Source organism: Venturia canescens, chromosome 5 (assembly GCF_019457755.1).
Source record: "Venturia canescens isolate UGA chromosome 5, ASM1945775v1, whole genome shotgun sequence".
In the NCBI taxonomy this organism is placed as follows: Eukaryota; Metazoa; Arthropoda; class Insecta; order Hymenoptera; family Ichneumonidae; genus Venturia; species Venturia canescens.
This window is the reverse complement of record NC_057425.1, coordinates 10,070,984-10,094,831: the sequence shown is the minus strand read 5'-3', so window position 1 is coordinate 10,094,831 and position 23,848 is coordinate 10,070,984. Positions and strand designations below refer to the sequence as shown.

The 23,848-nt window shown below is 38.0% G+C and overlaps 2 protein-coding genes across 3 annotated transcripts in view; one reads left to right on the top strand and one right to left on the bottom strand.

Moving 5' to 3' along the window:
* GABA-B-R3 (gamma-aminobutyric acid type B receptor subunit 3) overlaps window positions 1-23,848 on the top strand; it is a 61,197-nt gene that overhangs the window by 8,090 nt on the left and 29,259 nt on the right. For both annotated transcript variants that reach the window (XM_043420635.1, XM_043420636.1), the window contains exon 2: window positions 5,737-7,474. In XM_043420635.1, the coding sequence (XP_043276570.1) occupies window positions 5,792-7,474 (1,683 nt within the window). In that variant the 5' untranslated portion in view covers window positions 5,737-5,791. The remainder of the gene's footprint in view (window positions 1-5,736; window positions 7,475-23,848) is intronic.
* Window positions 18,097-20,205, bottom strand: LOC122411662 (cytochrome P450 9e2-like). Its single transcript, XM_043420642.1, has one exon. The coding sequence runs from the start codon at window positions 19,750-19,752 to the stop codon at window positions 18,235-18,237; it is 1,518 nt and encodes a 505-aa protein (XP_043276577.1). The 5' UTR covers window positions 19,753-20,205; the 3' UTR covers window positions 18,097-18,234.

The following is a 23,848-nucleotide window of genomic DNA, read 5'->3' as shown; positions in this document are numbered from 1 at the left end:
TGAATGCCCTCGTCAAGTTTAGTTGTTTTACAAAACGATTAACTGGGTACCTCATCGTATTTGAAACAATAAGAATTTTTCAGAATCCTCGTAAACTCCATTGAAGACGAGAGTTGAAGAATAAATACGTAAAAAAACAGTTTTTTAACTTACGGTAACACATTATTTAACGAAATTATTTCCCATGGTTTAATGTTAGGTCAAAAGACAGAGAACAGTTTCACTGCTCCACCAGATAAACTGCAGGTTCTCGTCACGACTTTCATCTTTGTTCACTTAGTAGAAAAAAATTGGAGCACTGGAAAATTGGCAAAAAATAATCATTTTTGGACGAAAAAATAAAGGAACTGGGATTTTAAATAGTTGCTCATAATAAGAAATTACTACTAATGATACTCCTGAATTTTTGTCATCACCAATTGAGATTATAAGAAAAAAATTAATAAACAATTGTCAGCAGAAAATTTAGGTCTGAATATTTTAACTGAGTGATAAAATACGATGATGAGCTTAGCAGTGGCTTTAGCTCGGCTATCCCATATCTTATAAGAGGAATATTCGCCATTGTTTGACTTTAAGATGACGTTTCGGTTCGAGGTCATCAGTTCTCTCTGAAATTTTTTTTATTATCTACAAGAAATGAGTATTTTCATGGTTTTCCATTTCCGTGATTATTGCTGAATATTGAAATTGGACTTATAATATTTATTACTCCAGTAGTTTTAACATAAGAATGTAATATCCATAAAGAATATGGCCAAACTAAAGTCAGAACTAAGTTCATCATTATAACTCCTGGTACAACGTTAAAAAGCGTAAATTACGATATTTCCGTCATATTCTTATATTTCCGGTGCTATAAGTTCGTAAGTTTTTAACGATGCGAAGTCTACCACAAGTAGGGCTGCACGAGGCGTTCTTATATGTTGTTCTGCTGGAATTTTTTTCCTTTGTTATCAACTTTTTGTTTTTATTTTTGAAAACTCCTTGCTTCGTCATTTTTTTTTGTTAGAAGGTGCTCCCTGGAGGTACGAAACAAAACAAACACAAACAGCGGATCCACGAACAACAGTACCGATGCAATTTATTGATAGATTAATAGGTTATAAGAAACATAGAACAATTGGCATGCTGTCATACAAAAGGACCAACAATGGATGCCGAGCGTGAGGATGTACAAAGAACAAAGAAAAAATGTGAAAAACCCGTGCGGTGGCAGCACGTAGCACAAGAGTGTGAGCACCCCTGGCGCTTCGTCGGACTGACTAGACGCGATCCGAGTTGCTATTTCTGAATCCATAGATCGCAACACGGCCCGAGTTACGAGCTAGCCGCGATCACCAATATTTTTTAAACTTTAAGCCCATAAAAAAGTTTGTAACTCGGGGGTGGAATCATTTCTGTACACATGTTAAAAATCCTCAGGAAATTAGTTTTGATGCGGTAAACGCGATTTTTACGCTTCGAGGTACCTTCCCCCCTTAATTTTGAAAAAAACGTCTTCCTACGGTCTTTAGAAGCACTCAAGAATACAAATATCATTCGCGATTTTTTCATCTGCTACAAATGTTCGCTTGAACCCAAAAAAACCGTCTGCTAGTGGAAGTGTCGATCAAATAGTTGATGGGCACTCGTGGGGGGTGCATTTATCTTGCACAGTATTCAATCTTTGGTGATGAATTTTATTTTTCTAGAATGTTACTTGCTGCTCATCGATTGAAGTAAAATTGAAAGAAAGTTGAGGGAAAGAAATTGAGAGATTTAAAGTAGTTTGCGTTTTCGGTACACACCTTAAAACGATGGGGCTTGAAAAGAGGAAATCCCATTATTTACACAGGTGCTCCGTGTAATGTTGTACGCGATGGGCCGATCTACACGTGTCTGAACCTTTTCCCTTCTCCCTCTGTCTCTCGCCGTGAATTGGAATGCTTTTATCTTAACACTTGAGAAGTATACATGAAGCACGTACAGGGCTCACGTAAGCTCTTGCTTATATACTCGGAGCTCCTCTGACGATACACGAGCCCATACAGATGCCTGCGATGTATATATGAATCTTCATATCATGAGGTAGGTCACGAGGTCGAGGGGTCCACACTTTTTTCATGTGGCAAACCTATTTTTCTATCGACCTTTTATATTTCAACAATTGATCTTTCGCTACACCACAAAAAGACGATCGCTCCCTCTCTTTTTGTCACATTCGAGATAACCATTTTTGTCCCAACAATTCGGTACTCATCTATTTTTCTGTTGCGTTTCAAGGGAAAAAAGTATTCTCGGAAGAATATTTCACGTTTTTATTCTTACCGATTACCAGCGGAATCGTTTATTGATTGTTTCTCTTGTGGGTCAGATACACAAAAGGCAATCTCATATTTCGATTAAAATATTTTCGAATTCTTAATGGAAGGCTGCCTGACGTCGAAACAAAATTTCTAAGCAAAGTTTTCGATACATTTTCATGCTAGATATGCTAGCAATTCGTATAGTTTTATGTTGCTTGAGAAATCCTCGCACGAACTTTTTATTTCTTTCACGCTGTCTTCCTCCTCATAAAGTTCAGTTAAGAGATGATCCATGAGAAAGTCAAGACCATAGCATCTCTCATATCCCCGTGAAACAATCGGGGGAGTATTATGTGTTATACTTATGTTTCCTACGATAGTGTTTCACATTTGTCGTATAAGTAGAGAAAATACGCAAACCGACAAAGGAAATATCGTCAAACCATTTTCCTCCGTGCGCTCGTGCGGTGATATTCGTTTTATCGCGCGCACACTCAATCGTTCGGGAGAAAGGGGAAAAAATATTAAAAGTATTCCACACACACACACACATTCAATATATGAATGTTATTTCGAAGGACACTGTTATGGGACGGCATTAGAGACTCGTTTTTCTCAAGATAACTAGATTTCTACCCTCAAAAAGTCAGGATCGCTTCAGGCCTTTCGTTTATATTTTCTCAACTTCGATATCTTTGGATAATCCAGGGATTGCGTGTTCGACGATTTTCATAAGCTAACTAGCTGGCGTTCCGAGTACAAATGGACCGGATTTTTATTCGCCTGTATTTCTGAAACTAACTGGAACCGTAAAATACAATTGACCAATCAGAGGCCCGTAGTCGATTATTTCTCTGAAAGATTCTTTTTCCCACCACTCGTTTCATCTTATCAACATTTAAGTGCTCTTCCCTTTTGTACCGCTTGTAATTTCCACGGAATCGTGCATACATCAAAACACGTCACGAATGAGATAATTGTCAAACATATTTGTGATTCAGACATGTCTACGTGCAGGGGTTTTGGTAACACGACGTCTCTTCCAGTTGACAGTAGGACATGCATGATCGCCTATGCAGCATGGAAACGGGGTTGATTTGTCGTGAGGGTTGTGACACCAATAATTCATGTGTACTGCAACACAAGATACAAATAATCCTGGAGATTCATTTTGAAACCTCCGGAAATTAAATAGCTCGATACGTTTGCATCTCAAGTTGGTCACAGGCTTGAAGTAGATCTGCTATGCCTGTGATGTGAAATATAAGCGGAATGCACCTCAAATTTCTTCTGGGACAGAGTATACCCTCGAAGGAATCTCGAATTACACACTTAAAGGGGATATACGAGAATATTATTTTGCACGTATGTACTTTCGAGATCAATTGGTATCAAAGCCACTGCTGCTGTATTATTGAAAACCAAACAACGCGATTAATCACATCGCGGGGTTGAAAAATTGAGTTTTTTTGTGACAGAACTTTCATTATATTTGAATCGGACGATTCGAGAAATTGAAACGGAGCAGTTTGTATTTTTTTCAGTTATGGATTTGAATTTAATAATTTATAGGGTTCTCGCACCAGATTTATGTCTCGCCCATTTCAAGAAGCTATTTTTTTTTCGATCTCATCTTTGGCTGCTCCATTTTAAGGCGTTACCCGTACTATAATCATCTGATGGTCGAACTTTTTTCATATGGAGGGGAAAATACACTGCCGAAAAAAATTGTCGTTTCGATGGCATTTGATTCTATCGGAAGATTTCATTCGACCGCAGGGCTTTTGGTCGAAATAAATTTAGGGGAGACCGGGCTAGTTGGCCAACGGGGCAAGTTGACTGATAAACAATAACATCCAAACTATGGAATGTAAACATACGCCCGGTTGGTATAATCGTTCGTTGTAACCTCTTTCTCCTTCATATGTGTCCCAACGACTCGGAGCAACACGTCGTTTAGGAAGAGTGAAGAATTTCCATAAATCCAGATCCAAAATCAAATTTTTACGTCCATCTTATCTGTCTCCTGCTGCCTTGAATTTTTTTCTAATTATTAGAATAATCCTCTACATAAATGTTCATATATTGAACATAGTATTGAACATAGTATGAATTGTGCATAGTATTTATCTCAATTATCGCTATAATTTGCTGGTAGAACGTTTTGTTGCTAAAAAAAGCAGCGTGGGGTAAGTAGGCCTACAATGGTATGGGGTTGGCTAACACAAGTGTCGACGTACATGAGTACTCTAAATGGGCCCGCTCAAGGTGTGCCAGTAAAAATTCTATGTGTGTAAAAACTGCAATTTTTATTTTGATGACGAGTTTGAGGATCAAATATTCCCTTTTCTCACACTCATGGACAAAAATTATCTTTACATTCACTTATGTCAACATTTTATACTCGTTGCTCGAATCGCCAAATAAATAATGTTGATAACTATCCGTTTTTATTAATTTCATTAATACGTAGTTGATTATCAGGTAAAAATAGTACCATAGTCAACAAAGCGATTCAATAACTCATTTCGTTTTAAATTAAAAAATTCAATTTCTCATCTGCGTCAGAGGAAGGTTGCTCCTATTCGAAACAGCCATTTGGTTTTTGAAATCCTCTTTAGTTTCTCGTTCATGAGCAATAGTTTGAAAAATTAGCCAACCATCCCCGGTCTCCCCTACTGTCGGATGAAAATCGGATTTGACACTTTATAATATTGTTACATAATCAATTGTCAGATTATTCTACTACTTCGTATCTTGGCTACGACATTCCTAAATTCTCTAACGAAAGGAGTAACAATCTTTAAATGTCTGAGATAAAATGAGACACGTTGCACATCTCGATTTACGCTGACCCTCCGGAGTAATTCCCACCAGCCTTGTGGATCCGAACAAGTTTGGGTAATTGCGAAACGAAAGATTCAAATATAAGCTGCCACACATCCTGAAGCGTTTTTTTATCGGTCCGGCGTGGCGCAAAGCCGGACATTCCCGATACTCATACAAGTAGCTGACAATAATTCCCCGAAGTTATGGAATATGAAAAAATAATGAATAATAAAAAAACAAAAAAAAAATAGAGATAATAATAAAAAAAGATGCTAAATTGAATTCTCGGATAAGATTGAAATGAAGCGTGCACGTAATTTTATAATTAATCTTACTTCGAAGAAAATTTGAGGGTTCACACTTCGAATAATCTGACAATACTAAGCACCAACGAGGCTGTCACACGAGTCCGAGTGCATTGAAACGAGTTTTGGAATATAGAGACGCATACTGGAGCGTCTGAATTTATTCGCTGTTCAAAATTACCCCTATTTCTCGTATATAATTTTATGCATTAAAATATTTCAATGCATAAAATTATTTGAGCTGGTGAAGTGGCGAAGAGGGATATTGAAATAACTGCAAGCTAATAATCCTTAATTTTTGGTGGATGTTGCAGATGATAGAAACGTCTAGGGGTGGTACTCGTAGTCGAGGACACGCGCCGACTGATTATGTCGTCGCTAATTTACACGGAGTCACGTACGTCCGCTAGTTTTCCCATTATCTCCACTTCATTTTCGCCTCCGTTGATTTTCAACAGATCGAGAGTTCCGTGTCGCCGCCACTCGTCACCGTCTCTCGTTTCATCGGTTCGTAAAGTCCTCCTATTTGTGATAGTATTAATCCACGAGATTCATCGATTCGGTTCAACGGGAGCAGCGCTCTTGAACGAGTTTGGAGAATCGAGGCCGACGACGACAACGACGAATAAACGACGGGATCGGGATGTTCGAGAATCAAATACGTCAGTGTTAAGGAACCCGATTGTTTCCGGGAGTACCGAAAACCTTGTAAAAAAATATGAAGCGAACGATTATATGTTCGAGGGTTTACCGTTCGACCAAAGAAGAGACAAAGTGACTCGTGATATCGAGCATGAAATGACCAACAGTTTGGAAGTCACTCGTGCGAGTAAAATTGTCGCCTACGACACGATAATACACGAGAAAACTTCTATCCCGTTTTCCGGACGAGATAACAACGGCGTAGATGAATATCTCAAACGGTATTCTCAACAGAAACCGTCGTCAAAACATCGAGTGGCCCACGTCTCAGACAAGAGTAATATTTTCGTCGTAAAAATTCCGCCAAGGGTCCCACGAGATACAAAAACAATTTCCAACGAATCGTTGTTTAATCTAGACCACGCAAACGTCGAAACGCCAACCACGGACATAACGAAAAAATTGCTCGTCAGATCGAACGGGTTGGACAAATATGATAAGAAGTCATCGAAGGGAACGGAAAAGTTGTCGGCGGAGGAGACGACCTACAAACCAGCAGCTGCAGCCACTCAACCATTTGAGAAGTACGACAGGCGACACTTTGGTCCTTCGAGGGTTGAAAATTTCAAAGAGTTCTCAAAAGGAACGACGCAAGCTGTTCCTAGGTCATCGTTAACAGTTTTATCAGACGTCACGTACCCGAATACGGACTCGAGGGCTTCTTCAATTTCCGTGATCACTTCGTCATCAACATCATCGCCACAACCACCATCGACCTCGTTACCGTCGCCAACATCATCGACAACTTCCTGGCAGTCCGAAACCTTACCCGATGGCACTCCAATGCTTGGAAAAAACGGCGAATTAGTAAATAGGCGAAATGATGAGGAGGAAGAGGATGAGAATGTACGGTATAATCACGACGAGAAGCCACGGAAATCAGAGGTCACTGGAAGAGAGAAATTTGATTCCGATAATGAATCTCACGCTAATGAGGATTACGTCAGTATAATCGATCGCCTTGATGAAGGTCAGGAACACGAGATGGCAAATGACAAGTTGGGGAAACCAACTTTCGGCCAGTCTACGATTGCTGGCATCAGCCACGATCTTCGACAATCATCAATTTCAGTATCCAAACTGTCGAACAAGGAACATAAGCTTGACGTGGTTACCGTACGACCTCAGGATGGCGAAAATGTCGAGGAAGATGCCGCGACTACCTCCGGCAACGAGCTTGTTGACAAGTTGGAATTAACTATATTGGGCCTATTCGAGCTTACCGAGGCCACCGAGCCTCGTCCCGATGGACCAAGCGAGCTACAAGCGGCGCGTCTTGCGGTCGATAGGATCAACGAGATGGGCATCCTACCGAATATAAAATTGCGCCTCATTCACAACGACACGAGGGTATGAAAAACACTTGATATTCACATTTTTATTTATACGATTTCTATATGCAGATCATTTATTATGGGAACATCGTTTCAAATTTTTTTTTCGTCACGTCCTTACACGTGTTCGAAATACAATATCGGAAAGCTCAAGACGCACTTTTTATCGCGAAATCCGTTGCGGCGAGTGTATCCTGCTAATATAAACGAAACTTCCTCATCTTTTATTCAACGAATAAATAGGGCGAGTCGATCCTCGGACTTGAAGGTATATCTGATGATATCTGATATCTGATATACTTGTTCATGGGTTATGGAGTATGTGGACTTTGCTAACTTGGAGTAATAATGCTCGGATTATTGTCCGGATTCTACAACGATAGTTGATTATCGTTTTCTTGTTGGTTACTAATATTTACTACGGTATATTTTGGAAATTATGATGTATTATTTAGTACAGAATAATTTGACTGGGTTTTTATTCTTACTCAATTTTTCACGGATATTTTATAGTTCTGCTGATTAAGGACACCTTTTCGATGCCTATCGACATCAGTTTCATTAAGAATTCTCAACAAAATTTTAATCTCTTCAGATGCGAATGTCTCTAGTAGAATATACCAATACTTGAACGGACAAATCGCATGCTCATACGACGAATTTCTACAATTCGAAAACTGGAAATATGACACGAGCTTTAATTGTGCGTAAAGTTACAGAAAATAGTAAACATAAATTATTTATTCCAAAATTGCACATGATGTTGTCAAAATTGCTTTAGATAAATGAAATTTTTTTAGTTTTTTTTTCAAATCAATACAATTTCAGTCACTTTTGGTCATATTTCTGATTTGAAAACTCCATTTGATCATACCCATCACTCTTGCGATGAATCTTATCATGAAATGATATTTTTTAAAAACTACAAAAAGTTGGAATGTCAAAAATATTGAAGCTTGCATACATTGCAATATTCCGTGCCTTCAAAGCTTTTGTGCAGTTGAGAATTCGGACCTCGTTGTTTCCGCTAGAAAAATTATAGACGCAAATCGGTTAACACGCCTTTTGACCCGGAGATGAAACATCCGCGACATCCGACGACTATTCAGTCGTCCGCGGGACGAAATATCCTCAGGGCCAATAATCCAGGAACAAAATGTTTCCTGATTTTATATCCGCACCAACGCTAATTCAAAAAAGTCGACCGATCAAAATAAAGAAACGCAGCAGAGTTCAAAATACACTTTCGATTTTTTGCTATTTTATATTCTGGTCTGTTGAAATTCGGTTATTCGAATAAACAAAATCTTTCTTTTAATGTGTTCAACGAAGTTTTAGAAAATTGAATTAAACTCTTTTCTCAGTCCTTTGTCTTTCTACAATACATGTACGTTTTGTACCTAAATTCATTGATAATATACGTATAAAGTAAAAATATTCATTTTACCCTGATTTAAAAAATCGCCTGATGCAAATTAATGTTTTGTTAGGTCGAAAAATTTTCTTTTTCAGTTTACAGTGCAAATCGTGCCGTTGGAAATTATATTAATCCAATTCGTGTGAAACTGCAAATAATCTCACTTTACAGTAAAACGAGGGTGTGAGGGGGGATGAGTAATTCATAGCCAATCTAGTTCCTCATAGTGCATAATTGTGCTCATAAGATAATCTCTCAATTGAAGGAATAATTGCAAATATTAATTTCGCTCCATTGTTCGTCAAGTATATCAACGTTGTGTTTGGACACTGTGGTGTGTTGTGGAATAGAGTAAAGTGTGAGGATTGATCAATACATACGAAATCATTCATTTCTAATGGGAATACGTGCATCACGAATTTATAAAATCTAGAACTCAGTCTGCTGATAGCGTTTCGCATTGAAATTTGCATATTTGGAGAAATGATGGTATAAACTATAAAAAGTCCACCAACCAATTTTCCTCGAATATTTCTAACGCCGAGATCGACTCGGAAAACTGAAAATTTTACATTTTATACGCAGTCAGTTTCAGGAGATTTTATTTGCGATTTATTGCAAGCCACTATGGACGTTGTTGTTGGTTTAGTTCAATTTCGTATTAATAATTGATCGGCGAAAAGTGAAAAAAAAATCAAGCAATATTTTGTAATTGGAATGTAAAACAATTATTTTTGTCAGTATTTTGATTTTAGTAGTAACCAAAAATCGAAAAATTCATTTTACCAAATCTTTTTTCAAGACACATTATTAATGGATGTGTTATTCAATTAACACAGTAGTGATGCCAGTAAAAAAACTCATTCCACATATTCATCGTTGTATTGCAGTTTCTTATCTGCTGGTTTTAGAAGCCCAAAAACGTGAGCGTACACACATGCATGAGCAAAGCCTGCCTGTTTTTTCTCACTTATAAGAAGTAATTTGTGAAAAATATTTAATCGAGAATTTTCTCCTTTCGACCTCACAGAATCAGAAACATTCCAGTACGATCTGTTTATTTGCATTGAGTCAACGAGCTAACTTTATTCTGATATCGCAGTGCAATCACCGTGTTATTGGGGGCAAGTTCCATTTCCCAAGAGAATTTCATATTGCGAAACAATTCAGGGGATAGTATTCGACTGAGAATGAAATTATGCAGCAATCGATATCGCCACAGTGCGTAGCTATAAAAACGGAAATGGCAACGGTGCTTTTACCGAAGCGATAAGAACAAATTCGTTTATATAAAAATGTAATGATTCAACTGTTTTTATTTATTTTGTGTATCTTTATGAACTGAATGCATGCACAAGTATATTTTCAAAGTCATTGCTTAATAGATATAATCCAAACATTTTTTTGAGACTTAAATTTAACGTAATTAAAATTATTCGTTAGTTATTAATTTTACATTTCCCCTATTTATTTATCACGTGGATCTGTACAAATATTCGTTTCTCGATTCGTGTTACATTCTCATTTCGACTTTGATCTATTCCATTCGAATTTTTTAAACGGACTGTCTGTTTTTGGATCTCTGTTTCTCTCTTCGATTACTGGTCGCGCGGCGAGCTAAGGCGAAAGTGCTGAGTCCGTAGTTCCCGTGATTTTGACGCGATGCATCGAGCATCTGGTTATAGTAAACCGTCCCGCAGACTCAGTTGGTGCTGAGTTGGTATTCTTTATTCTGGCAGGAGACGCCCACAATTGGGGTAACTCTGGGAAATAAATATTTCAAAAGAGAGAGGATATGCAAGTTAATCGATAATCAATTCGCTCATGAATAATAACGATGCTATTTATAACAAAAACAACTTGACTTAGTGGTTTAATAGTAAAAACCAAATCAGACATACGTGTTTTCGAAAATTTTATGAACTTTTCGAAAGCGGTCAGTAATTCGGAATACAAATGACTCCGAGTTGGAAGTAAGACTGCGGTTACTTAGAAAATTTTCCTGATTTACCATTAAATTAAAAAAAGCCCAGAGTCATTGAATTACTCACTACCGAGAGGTCATTTTTGATCGACAATAGTGCACAGTAGCGATAGAGACTGCGAGTCAACAAGATCTACGCAGTCGAAATTCACCATGGGTCTGAATCGTAAATATAAATTATTAAAAAATCAAACTTTTGCGAGCGATTGGGCATAAGCAAGCATTGGGTTAGAAGAACCCAATGGGCGTGACAGATGCAATGGGTTTGGATAATCGAAGAATCAAACTCATCACTGGGACCAGAGGAAGTCACAAAGCTCGACAACTTCGAGACCATAAACAGTGGTTAATATTATCCTATGAGTTCTATAAGTAAAAAATAATTGACTGCGAGTCGAAGTCACGCAGAGCGATTCTCGGTGTTTGTCATTGGGCCGTTCCGACCCAATCTGTAGTCGTTGAGTAGCCGTTGGTTAATAACGTTAAGGAAGTTGAGGCATTAGAATGAAAATGATGTCATCGCTTTTAAACCGATTGCATCTTATAAAATGAAGTGTAAAAAAAAAATCAGTTAAATTTTCAGACAGTTTAGGAGCGTTGTTGCTGAGAATAATCAATAACAATTTGGGCCAAATAACATGTAATCTTATGGAAGTCAAGACACATTCAGTGATATCTCCGTTAAAAATTATGCTAAAAATATGAAATTTTTTGGGCAACATGAGCAAGACTTGCCGAATAATGTCAATTTTTTTCAGATTTATTAGGAGATTTGCTGAGATTATATTAATAATAATCTGTTTCCCGTGCAGCTTTTTGAGGCTAGGATCGTCACCGTTCGTGTTTTCGACTGAGCTTTCACCAGTTTATCGTCTTTTTTCCCCCAACTTTTCTTTAAAGTGTATGCAACATTGCCAAACTGTAAACTGGCCTAACTTTTGAAAGGTACAGGTCATAACTTTTGGGTAAAAAAATGACTATACAGCCTCAGCTTCCTTAACAGTGGTACCTGCTACAATTTTCTCTAACTAAAAAAATCCGTGTACACAATATCGAATTTTGCGAGTTTTATTGTTGTCGTTTTATTAGTATTCTGATTGGCTTCTAATACGTTTGAATATAGTTTTTGACTATCATGAGAAGCTAACTGACAATATTTCTGGTCGGATTATAATTTTTTGCTTGGAAGTGCTATGTATGTAACCAACATTTATGACATATTGGAAAATGTGTGACCCTTAATAACCTGTAAAATTCCATACGCATATTCGGAAATGACAGACACGTAAAAAAAAAACCAACATTTAGTCATCAAAATGAAATGATTTTTCGTCTTTTAAAGTACCAGAAGAGTACAGCTAAAAGGAATAAAATGGTTTTTTAATATTAAAACGACTACATGTGAATTATAATTTTCATGGTATGTATTCATTATAAAATTGTTTCTAATGGCTCCCTCATACAATCATAATCTTACATTCCATTCCAGAGCTCATTTGATGTACAAGCAGTTGGATGCAATCAATGACTTAGTTTATTTAAAGTGCTTTGTCAGAAAGTTCATTAAAGGATAATGAAAATACATTAGAACGCTGCATTTATTGATTGAACTAAGATGAGCATTCTTATCAAAATCACCTGGTGTGAGTTCGGTTGAATTTATATTTTTAAAAAATTTGACAAACATGATATATTTGTTTATAAAACCCGGCTAGAACGCGCCCCTGAGCTAGTGTAGTAAGAAATTGACCTTTTCCACTGCCACCACAATATCATGGGCAATGGAAATTATCTCTGTTACCCATTTAAGGAGTAATAATAAATGCATTATTTTATCATTATGCAACTGGGTAATAAAGTATCTTGAAAAACCATTCCACAATTATGTAGTTTTCATAAAACTGGAGATTATGCAAAAGAGTGAAATTTTTATTTTTTAAACTTCAAATCAGTACATTTCGAAGAAATTTTTTTCAGACTGATAGAACAATTTGACGTACACCGACAGAGTCTGTTCGTGATTGGATCAATACCGGAAATTTGGCGCGGCATTAATGCGCAACAAGTAGAAATGATCTTCGACATGTTTCTTCTTCCCTTCCCGATTCTGTGTGTCAGTAAGCTCGATACAAAGTCGAGAGACGCGAAATACTCAAGTCGCTCAATATTTCCATTCTATATCGTGTTTTACTTGTTTCGTACATTTTCTGGCTACGTATTCTTTCGGATCGGCCTCATTAAATGCAGGCCTCAGGCGCCGAGAGATTTTTATTTGTGTTGGCCTGGACTGAGACACACGTGAGTGTATATATGCGAAGCAGATGCCGAAGTTCCTTACTCGAGCGGTCCTCGCGTGGACGAGGGAAATGTCTCTCGGCTAGACACGTAGGAGAAGCTTTGTGTGCGAGCAAGAAATGAGAGAAAATGCAAAACATTTTTCCATCTTCATCGGGTGGATCAATTTCTCGTGACTGGACGTTGCTCACAATTGAACAAATCGCTGTTTATCGTTGCCTGCACATCAAAATTATTGACTCCAAGCACCCAGATTCCCTTTTTTCATTTAATTTACAGCGTTTTTTCTTGCAATCGAATAAAAATACGTACAAAGGCAATCGATGAGTTTTAATGAGTTCATGTGCGCGATATATTTTTGCCTACTCTCAACAGTTTAGATACATGCACTGATCGAATTTCACGACCGGACAGAGTATTAATATCTCGACCGCTAAAATCCATAAGCCAAGTCAACGCATGGCGATTCACAATTCTTTTCCATATTTTATGCGTTTCATTTGCTTCTTGGATTATTATTTTTTTAAATTGTGTTTTAAAGTTTATTTGATTTTAGATTCCGGTAAGAAATGAAAATTATCATCGGTGGTGTGACGGTACGTTTGTGCTGGCGAGCCCACCGCCACGCGTGAATTCGAGTTATAATAAATAATGCTGTGTTTTGAATTCACAACTAAGAAAGTCTTTATTGAATCCAAACTCTATCTGTAAGTTTGTTTCTACAATGAATAAACAGGTTAAAGGTTTTCTAATGCATATTCTGCTTTAGTTTCAGCTTTTTTTTTCGTATGGGCAATCAATTTTACTAGATTATTTTCCTTGTACAGAAAAGTTACATTTTGTCGCCTCAAACTTTCTGTCATTCTCAAAATCAGAACGTACCTTTGAGCGATCGCGACTCTGATCACACTTTTCCTCTGATTTATTTTTGGATTCACGAACAACGTAAATGAAAAAAATGTACCTAGTGCTACTCTTAACATTTTGATACCATTTTTTAAACCCACGACGGTTTACAACGGGAACCGTTCGTGTTCGTACCATCATTAGTGAGTCTGTCGGTATCCGCCTCCTACACGGGAAGTTACATAAAAAACCATGGATACCGGAGCAAAGGGGGGAACAGCTTTATAGTAAAAATCATGTCAATTTATAAAAAAGAAAAATAATCATGCCACATAATAAACAAAGACAAGAAAAATTGGAAAGAAAAATGAAAAATGGAGTAACTTTCCGAGTGCTTCTGCACTCTTACAGACTGGAACGTTAAACTATGGAACTCGACTTCGACTCCTCTTTACTTTGATATCCATAGGTTTCCAGTGACCTCACAGGTTCTGCAAGAAAGGCTGATAACGACAGACGCACTAATTAATGTGGAACAAAAACAATTCCCGTAGTAAGTCGGATTGACAAAAAATGTATGAAAATATTAACCAAGAGCTTGACCGCAAAACCGCATCACTGAAAAACTATGACGCGAGTTCGAGTTTAGGTAACGTTTTTCATAGTAAATTACGGCGGGAATATTTACCTCAAACTTGAACAAAATACATTAAAGTGACACGTTAATAAAAACTGTTTTGAATGACTCTCATGAAAGTTAAAATCAATTAGTTTTTTTTTCACTTAAGAAACATTCTTGTTATTTTATGTTGATGATATTTTCAAAAGGCATCCGAGACAAAAAGTATGACCCGAGTTGCGGCCATCCTAACATACGTCATGGTTTTTAGAGGATTCATGATTAGAGTTTCTCACTCCATGGGTTGAGTAATGAGACAAAAGAAAACGATGTACACGCGAGGAAAACAAAAAGTCCTTCTTTCAGGTTCGTTTTTCCACGGAGTGAATTGGGGCCTCGTCTCGTTTCCAATCTAAAACCTGAGTTAATATGGTTTCTGGATAAGCCGGCAGTCTTTCTTCTTTAGCTTTTTCACCATTTCAGTGTATATCCTATCGATGGAAATATATGTAGTTGTTGCTGAATATACCAAGCCATGAAGTCTTTTTATCAAACTTGCACCCTCAAACTCCTTTTCTCTCGTTTTTTTCAACGCTTCGACAATTTAGTATATACTGTATTTTCACGCAATCCCCTGGAGCAGTGTTCGTGACACACGTTCCCGAGTTAAAGGGAATAAAAAAGAGCGAAAAAAGAATTTTCAATTTGCCTTTGAAGTGTCGAACTCCGTATACACGTTTACTTCGCATATGTATACTTTTCGAGGGTGTGTATAATGTGCGTGTGAGCATAAATGCCTGCACGTGAATGTGCGTACATGTAACATCGACTGCGAAAGTGCTCTAGTTATAGAGTGTGGACTTTTATGAACTTGAAACCCTAGCAAATTCGGATTCCCATTTGAAAGTAAATCATTCTATGTTCTTCTTTTTGAAATCTAGTACTTTTTGAAATCGCATATTGCGATTAGATAAATAGCGTGGAAAGTGGAATAATTTTTCGATGTTTGTCAATTGTTGAGTCAATTGCGAATGTTCTTTATAGGGATTCAATCCAAAAGATTACAAGTGACTAGTAATGAGAAATTTCCTCGGAAATTTAACTTCTGTAAAAATCAGCAAAAATTTTCTGGTGGTCTAATTTTTCCCATTGAAACTTTCTGAATTGAATTTTTCCAGTTTTTAGAAGAATGAGATCACGATGGAAGCCTAAGATCAGAATCCATAAACGATCATTTGGTTGTACTATTAAAAATTTTTCATTGTGCATCGATGGAAGTTTTTAAGGTGCTCCGTAAACTCGATCGAAAAAAAGTATTGATGAATGCAGAGTTGAAGAGTTTTTTAAAGTGCCACATCCAAACGCTTGTTCCAATTGCTTCTCGAAAATTCATGGGTTGAAAGATGCATCACAAAGCCAACAAGAAAATTCACTATGGATTCTTCGACTATAATATCTTTATACGTCATCTTCATTTTGTAGTCATTATGTCGAGATTTTGTAAGTAGATGAATCAGGTCGTCCAAAGACTTCACTTTCTTCCATCACATTGCAGATAACCTGCTTAGGAGAATATGTCAGTCACTCATGGGAGAAAAGGTAATCCAATAAATGCGCCTAATGTTGGAGATACTTGTGAGAGTGCACTCGAGTGTGTAGCGAAATCCTCTCATTCCTGTGAAATCCATCGTCAAATTTATTTTAATGAATATTGAAACATTATTCCGATAAACATTGATTAGATATAGCTCTGGATTTGAAGCACCATGCAATATTTAGCTTAAATATCAACTTCCAGGTGTGCGTTGATCTCGGCCAGGGTTTTTATTTTATTTTTTCTAAGCGACGACCATCCTTAACGAAGTAGCAAGTCCTGAAAAAAAAAATTAAAAAATCACAATCCAGGTCTTGAGTGGCCAAGTGAGACCCAAATAAAGTCCTGAATCAGACTTTTTTATTTATTCGATCTGGACTGGATTGTAACATCTTAAACTTTTTTCAGGAGCACTATGATGAATTATTTGACCCAACGAAATACAACCGCGTTAACTTTTGTCGTTTTTCTTTTCTCTTTCATTTTGTTCTACCATATGATGAATAATTAGAGGTGAAAAATAATGGAAAAATATTTCATCAAAAATTGTTTAAAGAAACATGTTTCATGCTAGTTATCGGTGTGATTCACTGTCAAAAGGTAGCTTCAGGCCAGTTGTGAAGTTTGGCTTTGTACTAGGTATATTGAGATGTCGATGTTGGCCGAACGCTTGGCATCCGCTTTATTATAGAAACCAGCTTATATTGATTTGGCTTTGATACGGGGGTCACAGTAGGATCCCTAATTAATGAGAGCATCGATGCTGTGCCAACGCTTGCGTAATATAAATTTTTTCATATGTTGATTAGGTTCGAATTACCCTCAAAATCACAGTTTAACTATTCCCTTGAACCTATGATGCCATTCGTAAATTTTGTATACGAGTCCTCAGGATCCACGAGTTCGGTTGAACCTAAACTTTCGCCAAAAAACTGAACAAAAATTGAAACACAATTTTCATCATTATTACTACAAAATTAAGGATCCGAACCGGTTTCAGATTCAACGGATATAATTTTTCGTTAAAGTTATGACAACGATTGTGATACTGAGCGTAACTGTCGACACCTTAACAATCTTTAGAACTTTTACAATCAGTACAATAGCACTGATATCCCTGCAAGTGACACATTGAGTACCTCAGCATGCATTATAAAAGTCTATTGCATCTCCAGGCATGGGTCGTTTGCGAAGTGTACGAGGCTGTCGACTGGCTCAATCTGTAGATAAGGAATCTCTTTATCTGGCCAGCACGGTAGATACCAACGTAATCGTGAAATAGGACACGAAGAAATCGAAGTCACAAAAACATAAACAAGGAAACTGCAAGGAAAACTGAGCTGCACTTTGCTAATAAATGTGCTTTTTCTGCAACATCACTTCTCTCAGATTCACAGAAATTCACTTCAGGAAGTTAGTTCAATAATGTCATTGTTCGATTCATTAGTTTGTTCTTCGGCATCCGCACAGCTGTCGGTGAATGAACGATTTATTGTTACCTTCGTCACTGTGGGTTTTTCGTTCTATGGATATCGATACACGAGATTGCAAGTATCGCAACAGCGAATAGTAACGATATGAGTACAATATTCTTAATAAATATTTTAACTGTGCAGATGCCACGGTCAGAGTCTCATTGGCATTCATTTGTTAATGGCGACGTTCATTTGTGATTCATTGCAGCATTGCATTTCTGGTCACAAAATTTGGAAAAACCTTATAATTTTTTAAGTCATTTATCATCCAGGTTCTTTAATATTAAGGACGTTTTCGGCAGTAGCTTTTTCACACTGTGTATGCTTTGTACGTTCGACGAGTCAATGATATTTCACTTCAAGGGTGTTTTTTTATTTACGTTTGATTATTTTGAAATGCAAAAGAAATTCATTATATAAATGTTTTATTACTTCCGCACAAGGATACTTTAAATACAAAATATTTTGAGATTTTAAACTTGGTTATTATTCTTTGCTGGGTTGCTGCGCAGTGCGTGACGTTCAATTCTGAAAGTCGTTAATTAATTAAACTTGCCTCGGCCTCAGTTCCACCCAGAATCCCCTTTCGGAATTCATCATCGATCCATCTTTAGCAAATGTAATTGATTTCGTTGTTTTGTTCGAGGGCTTGAAAACGAATTTCTTCAAGAGGTGTGCCATGATAACTTTCGCTTCCATTAGAGCAAACCTCTCACCAATGCATTTCCTTGGTCCAACGCCAAACGGTAAATATGTATAGGGTGTTATGTTGTTCTTGTTTTCCTCACTGAAACGTTCAGGATCGAACTCTTCGGGCTCGGGAAAATAATAAGGATCACGATGAAAAGCAATAATCGGTATCCACATGAGAGTACTCGGTAGAACCGTAAATGGATTGGAATCAGAGGTCGGGGGTGGGAGCTCACAAGTTTGCGTGCACACCCGATCGGTAAAAGGTTGCGGAGGATAAAGACGAAGTGTTTCTGAAATTACCATATCCATATACGTCATGCGGCCTAGCTTTTCGTAGGTGATACTTGCGCTATCTTCCCCCAAAATTACATCCACCTCTTTTCTCAAGCGGTCCTGTATTTCTGGATAATACGAAAGAACGTGAGACACGAAACACATGAGACGAGAAGATGTATCAAAACCAGCGAGGAAAAATATAACAGCTTGTGCTGTTATGTCTTCGTTCGTCATGTCGATGCCGTTGTCATTATTTCTGGCTTGCATCAGCAGATGGATCATATCGGGTCGAACGATGCCTTTCTCGTCGCGGATCTTGACAGTATCGTGAATGAGTTGCTTGAAGAATCTTTCCGTCTTCCGGGGAAGAAAAGATAGTCCCATTAGTCGTAAGAAGTTGGGAAATATTCGGGCTCCTATGAACTTGAGTAGGTTAAAAAAACCTCCGAACGTAGATGCAGCCTTGCCATTGCTGTAGAATTCGTTGGTGCGATCTTTGAAAGAATTGACGCTTATTCCAAAAGCCGTTGTGGCTATGACGTCGTTCGCATATCTGGTGAAAAAGTCTTTGAGGTCAATCTCCTTCGTTTGTTCCGGGTGTTCACTCAGGTACTGAACCAACTCCATTGCACATTTGGATACCAATTGAAACATGTATTTCATTTTGTTGGCCGTGAAGCTCGGTGTAAGGACCGTTCTCATGTCACGCCACCGATCATTCTTCAGAGAAAATAAGTTTCTGCCCAATAACGGGTCAAATTCCTCGTCGACGAAGCCACGATGATTTGGAAAATGAGTGAAATTTTTGACGACTATTTCCTTCACGATTTCTGGATGTTTGATTATCAATACGGGCACTCCGAAGTCGTTACAACCGACGTACTTCGCACCTGGACACACGTTGTAAATGTCCAGTGTCCTCTGGGCCATAGATCGCTTGCGCAAAAAAACGGGGAACAGCAGACCAAAAATCGGCACCGTTTGCAGGTAGGGAATCCCTTTGGTACGCCAATAAGTCAGATGACGCAGCACATAAAATAGGACACCGAGAAAGCTGAGTGCCGGAATTAACAAAGCGACTGATGAGATGAACATCGTGTATGCACTTTCCTAGATCATGTGCTTCGTTGTTACACCACTCTTGCTGGAAACGTCAAGGTTCACTTCACAGCTCGTCTCACTAATTGCGCGCTCGGATACAGCGAGTACTCGAATGCAGAAAAATGAATCGTTCACTTTTGTAGAATGTTATTTTCATTTTTATCAGCGACCGATGACTCTCGAGATTGCAAGTTCCACTGCCAATGATACGATACTGGGAATATAAGATTGTCAGACAGATTGTTGCGAATGGCAACAGTGAGCGAACAAACGAACCTTATTGCTCGTACGTCGCGATAACACCGGACATTCACGACCCGCCTCGCGCTCCGTTACTTCAGAGTAACGGTCAAGATCCCCATCAGTTGTTCTCGACTCCAGTACTTCTAAAATTCTACTTTTAAATACAAAAAAAACTTCGTTCATAGTTGCTCAGCCGGCGTGACTTTCGTCGTAGTCCATTGTGTCACTGCGATGCTAGCTCCAGCCATACGTGAACTTTGAACGTCTCCTTGTTATTTTCGTAATGAGGCTACATGCTTGACAATGAATGGGAGCTCCATCGTTCATTACAACCAATTTCCTAAATGTAAAAGCGTCTTTCTGCGTATAGACACAACTAACCATTAGTCAAAAGGTCATGGAATTGTCATAAGGTATTTTTTGTAAATTGGAATTTGCCTAAAGATAGGATAACGATTAATTATTATCGTACATCGATGAAAAATACGACACGAGCATGCGAGAATTGAGCTTTTTTTTTATCAGACGATACAAGGATATGGAATGGATGACATTTCTGCTTCTGCTGATTTCTTACGGGAATATACACATTCGAGTGGCATGGGAAAAAAATGCGTGGGCAATATAAGAAATCTTCCATGTTTCCCACGAACATTACAGATGCCTGAAAAAAATAGATAAATAGCAGTACTAATGCTGTTGAAATAGTTAGGACGAGTGAATCTTTATTTACCCCAAATAGTAGTTCCAGGATCGAATCATCCGCTAGAATCAAAACGACCCTGAAATGGGAGATAATACATTGTTTAATACCATGGGGTGAAAATGATGGCATTTCATTGAATATTGTATGGAGTGGGGGGATTTATATATTATACAGTGAGACGTAAAAGGGACCTGATATAGACTCATGAAAATTTGTCGATTCCCTTTGAGATATGGCAACGCAAGCTTCCGGGCGGTAAATTTCCTTTGCAAAAAAGAGAAATGAGAAGAAGTGAAAAAAGGAAGCGAGTGAGGAAGATAAAAAATCAGATTAGCAGCAGTACAGTTGGCCTGCGAGTACAAGCACAGGGATTCCTGGCACTCTGCACACTCCTTAAAGAAGAGGCAGAGTTCACAAATTTCCGAAAAAATTATTCACCAAACGCCAGAAAATAGATAGTTCCGACGTGATATACTCACCAGAATTTGTGAACGTATGCTAGCTTTGTCGGTTCCTGTCATCCTCTCGATCGTTTCGAATCATGATCTACGAATTAAAAATATCGAAGAAAAATATACGTTTTGTATAGCCCATGTAAATGAAATATCGGAGCGTTGGTACGGTATTGGGATCACACGGAGAAAACGGATTCGTTTTGTATAGTGAGGAATATATTTTTTTCAAGAATTTCAAAAGTATTTAGCCACCGATTACAATCGGCATAGTATTTTATCAATTTTTCAATTTTTCGTCCCTTGAATAACAACATGAATAACTTACTGACAAGTGGGAATTTCACCATATCAGCATAGTAAATTTTATGATAAATACACGAATATACACCAAATACGTGTAACATTTCACCACACGTATAGTTTTTTTTCAGGATTGCCCAAGCATACTTAACAACATAAACATTTGAAGTGACTGAAAACATTTTTGACTATGTTTATACAGAAAAACACTCTTAAGTCTTTTGAATAAAAGGTATGGGTCTTTTTACTATGGTGGATGGAACAATTCTTATCACTGCTCTTCGAATAAATGCTGCAGTCCAGTAAGTTTATACTGTCCCCGAGATACTATATTCTAGTACGTTCCTCTAGAATTTTCAGCCTCGTTATTTCCGGACGATTTACGGAGTCCGATATCTCCTAGTAATGAGCATAAAATAAGCAATATAAGAAATTCATTTATATTTTTTATCCGTTATAAAGTAACATCCTGCCTCATAGCATACTCGATCAAATTTCTTCACCAACGAACGGTATTTCAACTTTTTTTTTCTTTATATACCCATGCACTTTGGCAGCCGTTGTGAGTAGGTACATCGCTTCCACTCAGCTCGAAAAAGGAAAATCTCAACTTTTTTGCTCCACACTCAAAGCGTCAATTGCAGCCCATTCACGCACAGATTGGATTCATGACGTCGAGACGAGAACCTACTCTATGGCAGAGTGGATCTCGTCTCTATGTAGATTCGTTACTCCGATAGCTGTGTGCATGTATGTATATGGAATGTTCCGGACTTACATCATATAGTGAAGGATTCAGGATGTATGCCGATCTGCAATTTGTCGCAGACCTTCAACGTTGCTTGATGCCTTATTGGTTTTATGAATATAATTGTGCCATTGAGCTTGTAAATTCACGTCTCTCAGTTCCGAATCAATCAATCGAAAATTCGTATCTGCTGATTGGAATATTTCTGATTACCGCGACACATGTAATACTCGAATCTCTCTGAAAAATCTTATCTTAAGTGGCTGAGACTCAAAATTCCTTTCAAAGCCGATAAATAAAATTTCTATTCGTCGTCTTAGCTCCATCGTCTTAGGGAGTGGTTAAAGAACAAAATGAACGCTTTCGGAAGCATTAAATTCTCTGAGAATAATAATTGATATAAATAATTGTAAGGTTTTTTTCACACGATATAATCTGCAAAATGATGACGTTGCTAAAAGCCTCAGTTATTGGTGCAGGAATGAGTAATTAACAGAAAAGGCCCTGGCCGTATTCAAGCTTTATGAATGCGTATGGAATTGCAAGTGTATACAAAAAAAGGTTTATCCGCTCGAAAGGAGCCTGCAGAAGACGGGTCATTATCCATTGTCTTAGCGAAGCTTTTATACTAGAGGGGAAGCAACATTGTCCGTTCCATTGCTGGTGCAGAAACGATAACGCATTTACAATAGACGTCATGAGCTCTGCATTTGAAACTCATCCAATGTCTAATTCTATTTGACAAAGTAGCATTTACTCAAGCTCCGTTGCAGGTTTCCGGTGATTCGTTCTATTCTGTTTTCCTCCTGTCTACGTTGAATAATGGAATTAAGTGCTTTTTCATGGGGATTGAAAGACGTACGAAGACTATGTAGGGGAACATGGGGCAAAGTGGCCACATGGGGCAAAGTGGCCACCCACTTTTTTGGGGCATTTTTGAATTCTGGGGCAAAGTGGCCACTCGCGCAAATCCGATTTCTGGCGGGGCACAGGATCAGTGAGAATTCTATGTTTTTTGAGAAATTGATAGCTATTTGAGGCAGAGGGTGAAAATCGTTTTGCGAATTACTGATAAATGTCTATTTTATTTTTATTGACAAAAATCGTACTTATAATGGACTTCATCTTCATCAACACCTGCGCACAAGGTGTGCGCCCATTTTAGGCATGTTTCGCAGCGAATTCAATCTTTGGAGGAATGCGAATAAAGTTGATCGCAGAAAATACACGCAACGTCCGCCGCAGACAAGAATTTTTCTTTTTTGATGATCTCTTTTTTCTTACTCACTAGATTTGCGCGATACGACGGACTCGTGATAATGGCGGTTTTCCCACGATTTGCCCGATAAGAACGGGCTTTTGCCACTGGTAATGGCAAAATTTATCGAAGTATTCCGACTAATTCTTTTTTCATCCCATCGAAGGAGGGTACCTACTATGCCTCCTTTCTTTTCGGTTTATCGCGGCCTTCAATGTTCCATGCGGGAACAGTCTATTACAACGTCTGTTTAACCAGAAGTGACAATTATCGATTTTCACCGCATTTGAGAGGGTGGCCACTTTGCCCCAAAAAATTTTCTCGACCAAATGAGGAAAAAGAGGATGAACAAAGAGTTTTAAGACTCAACAATAGTCGAA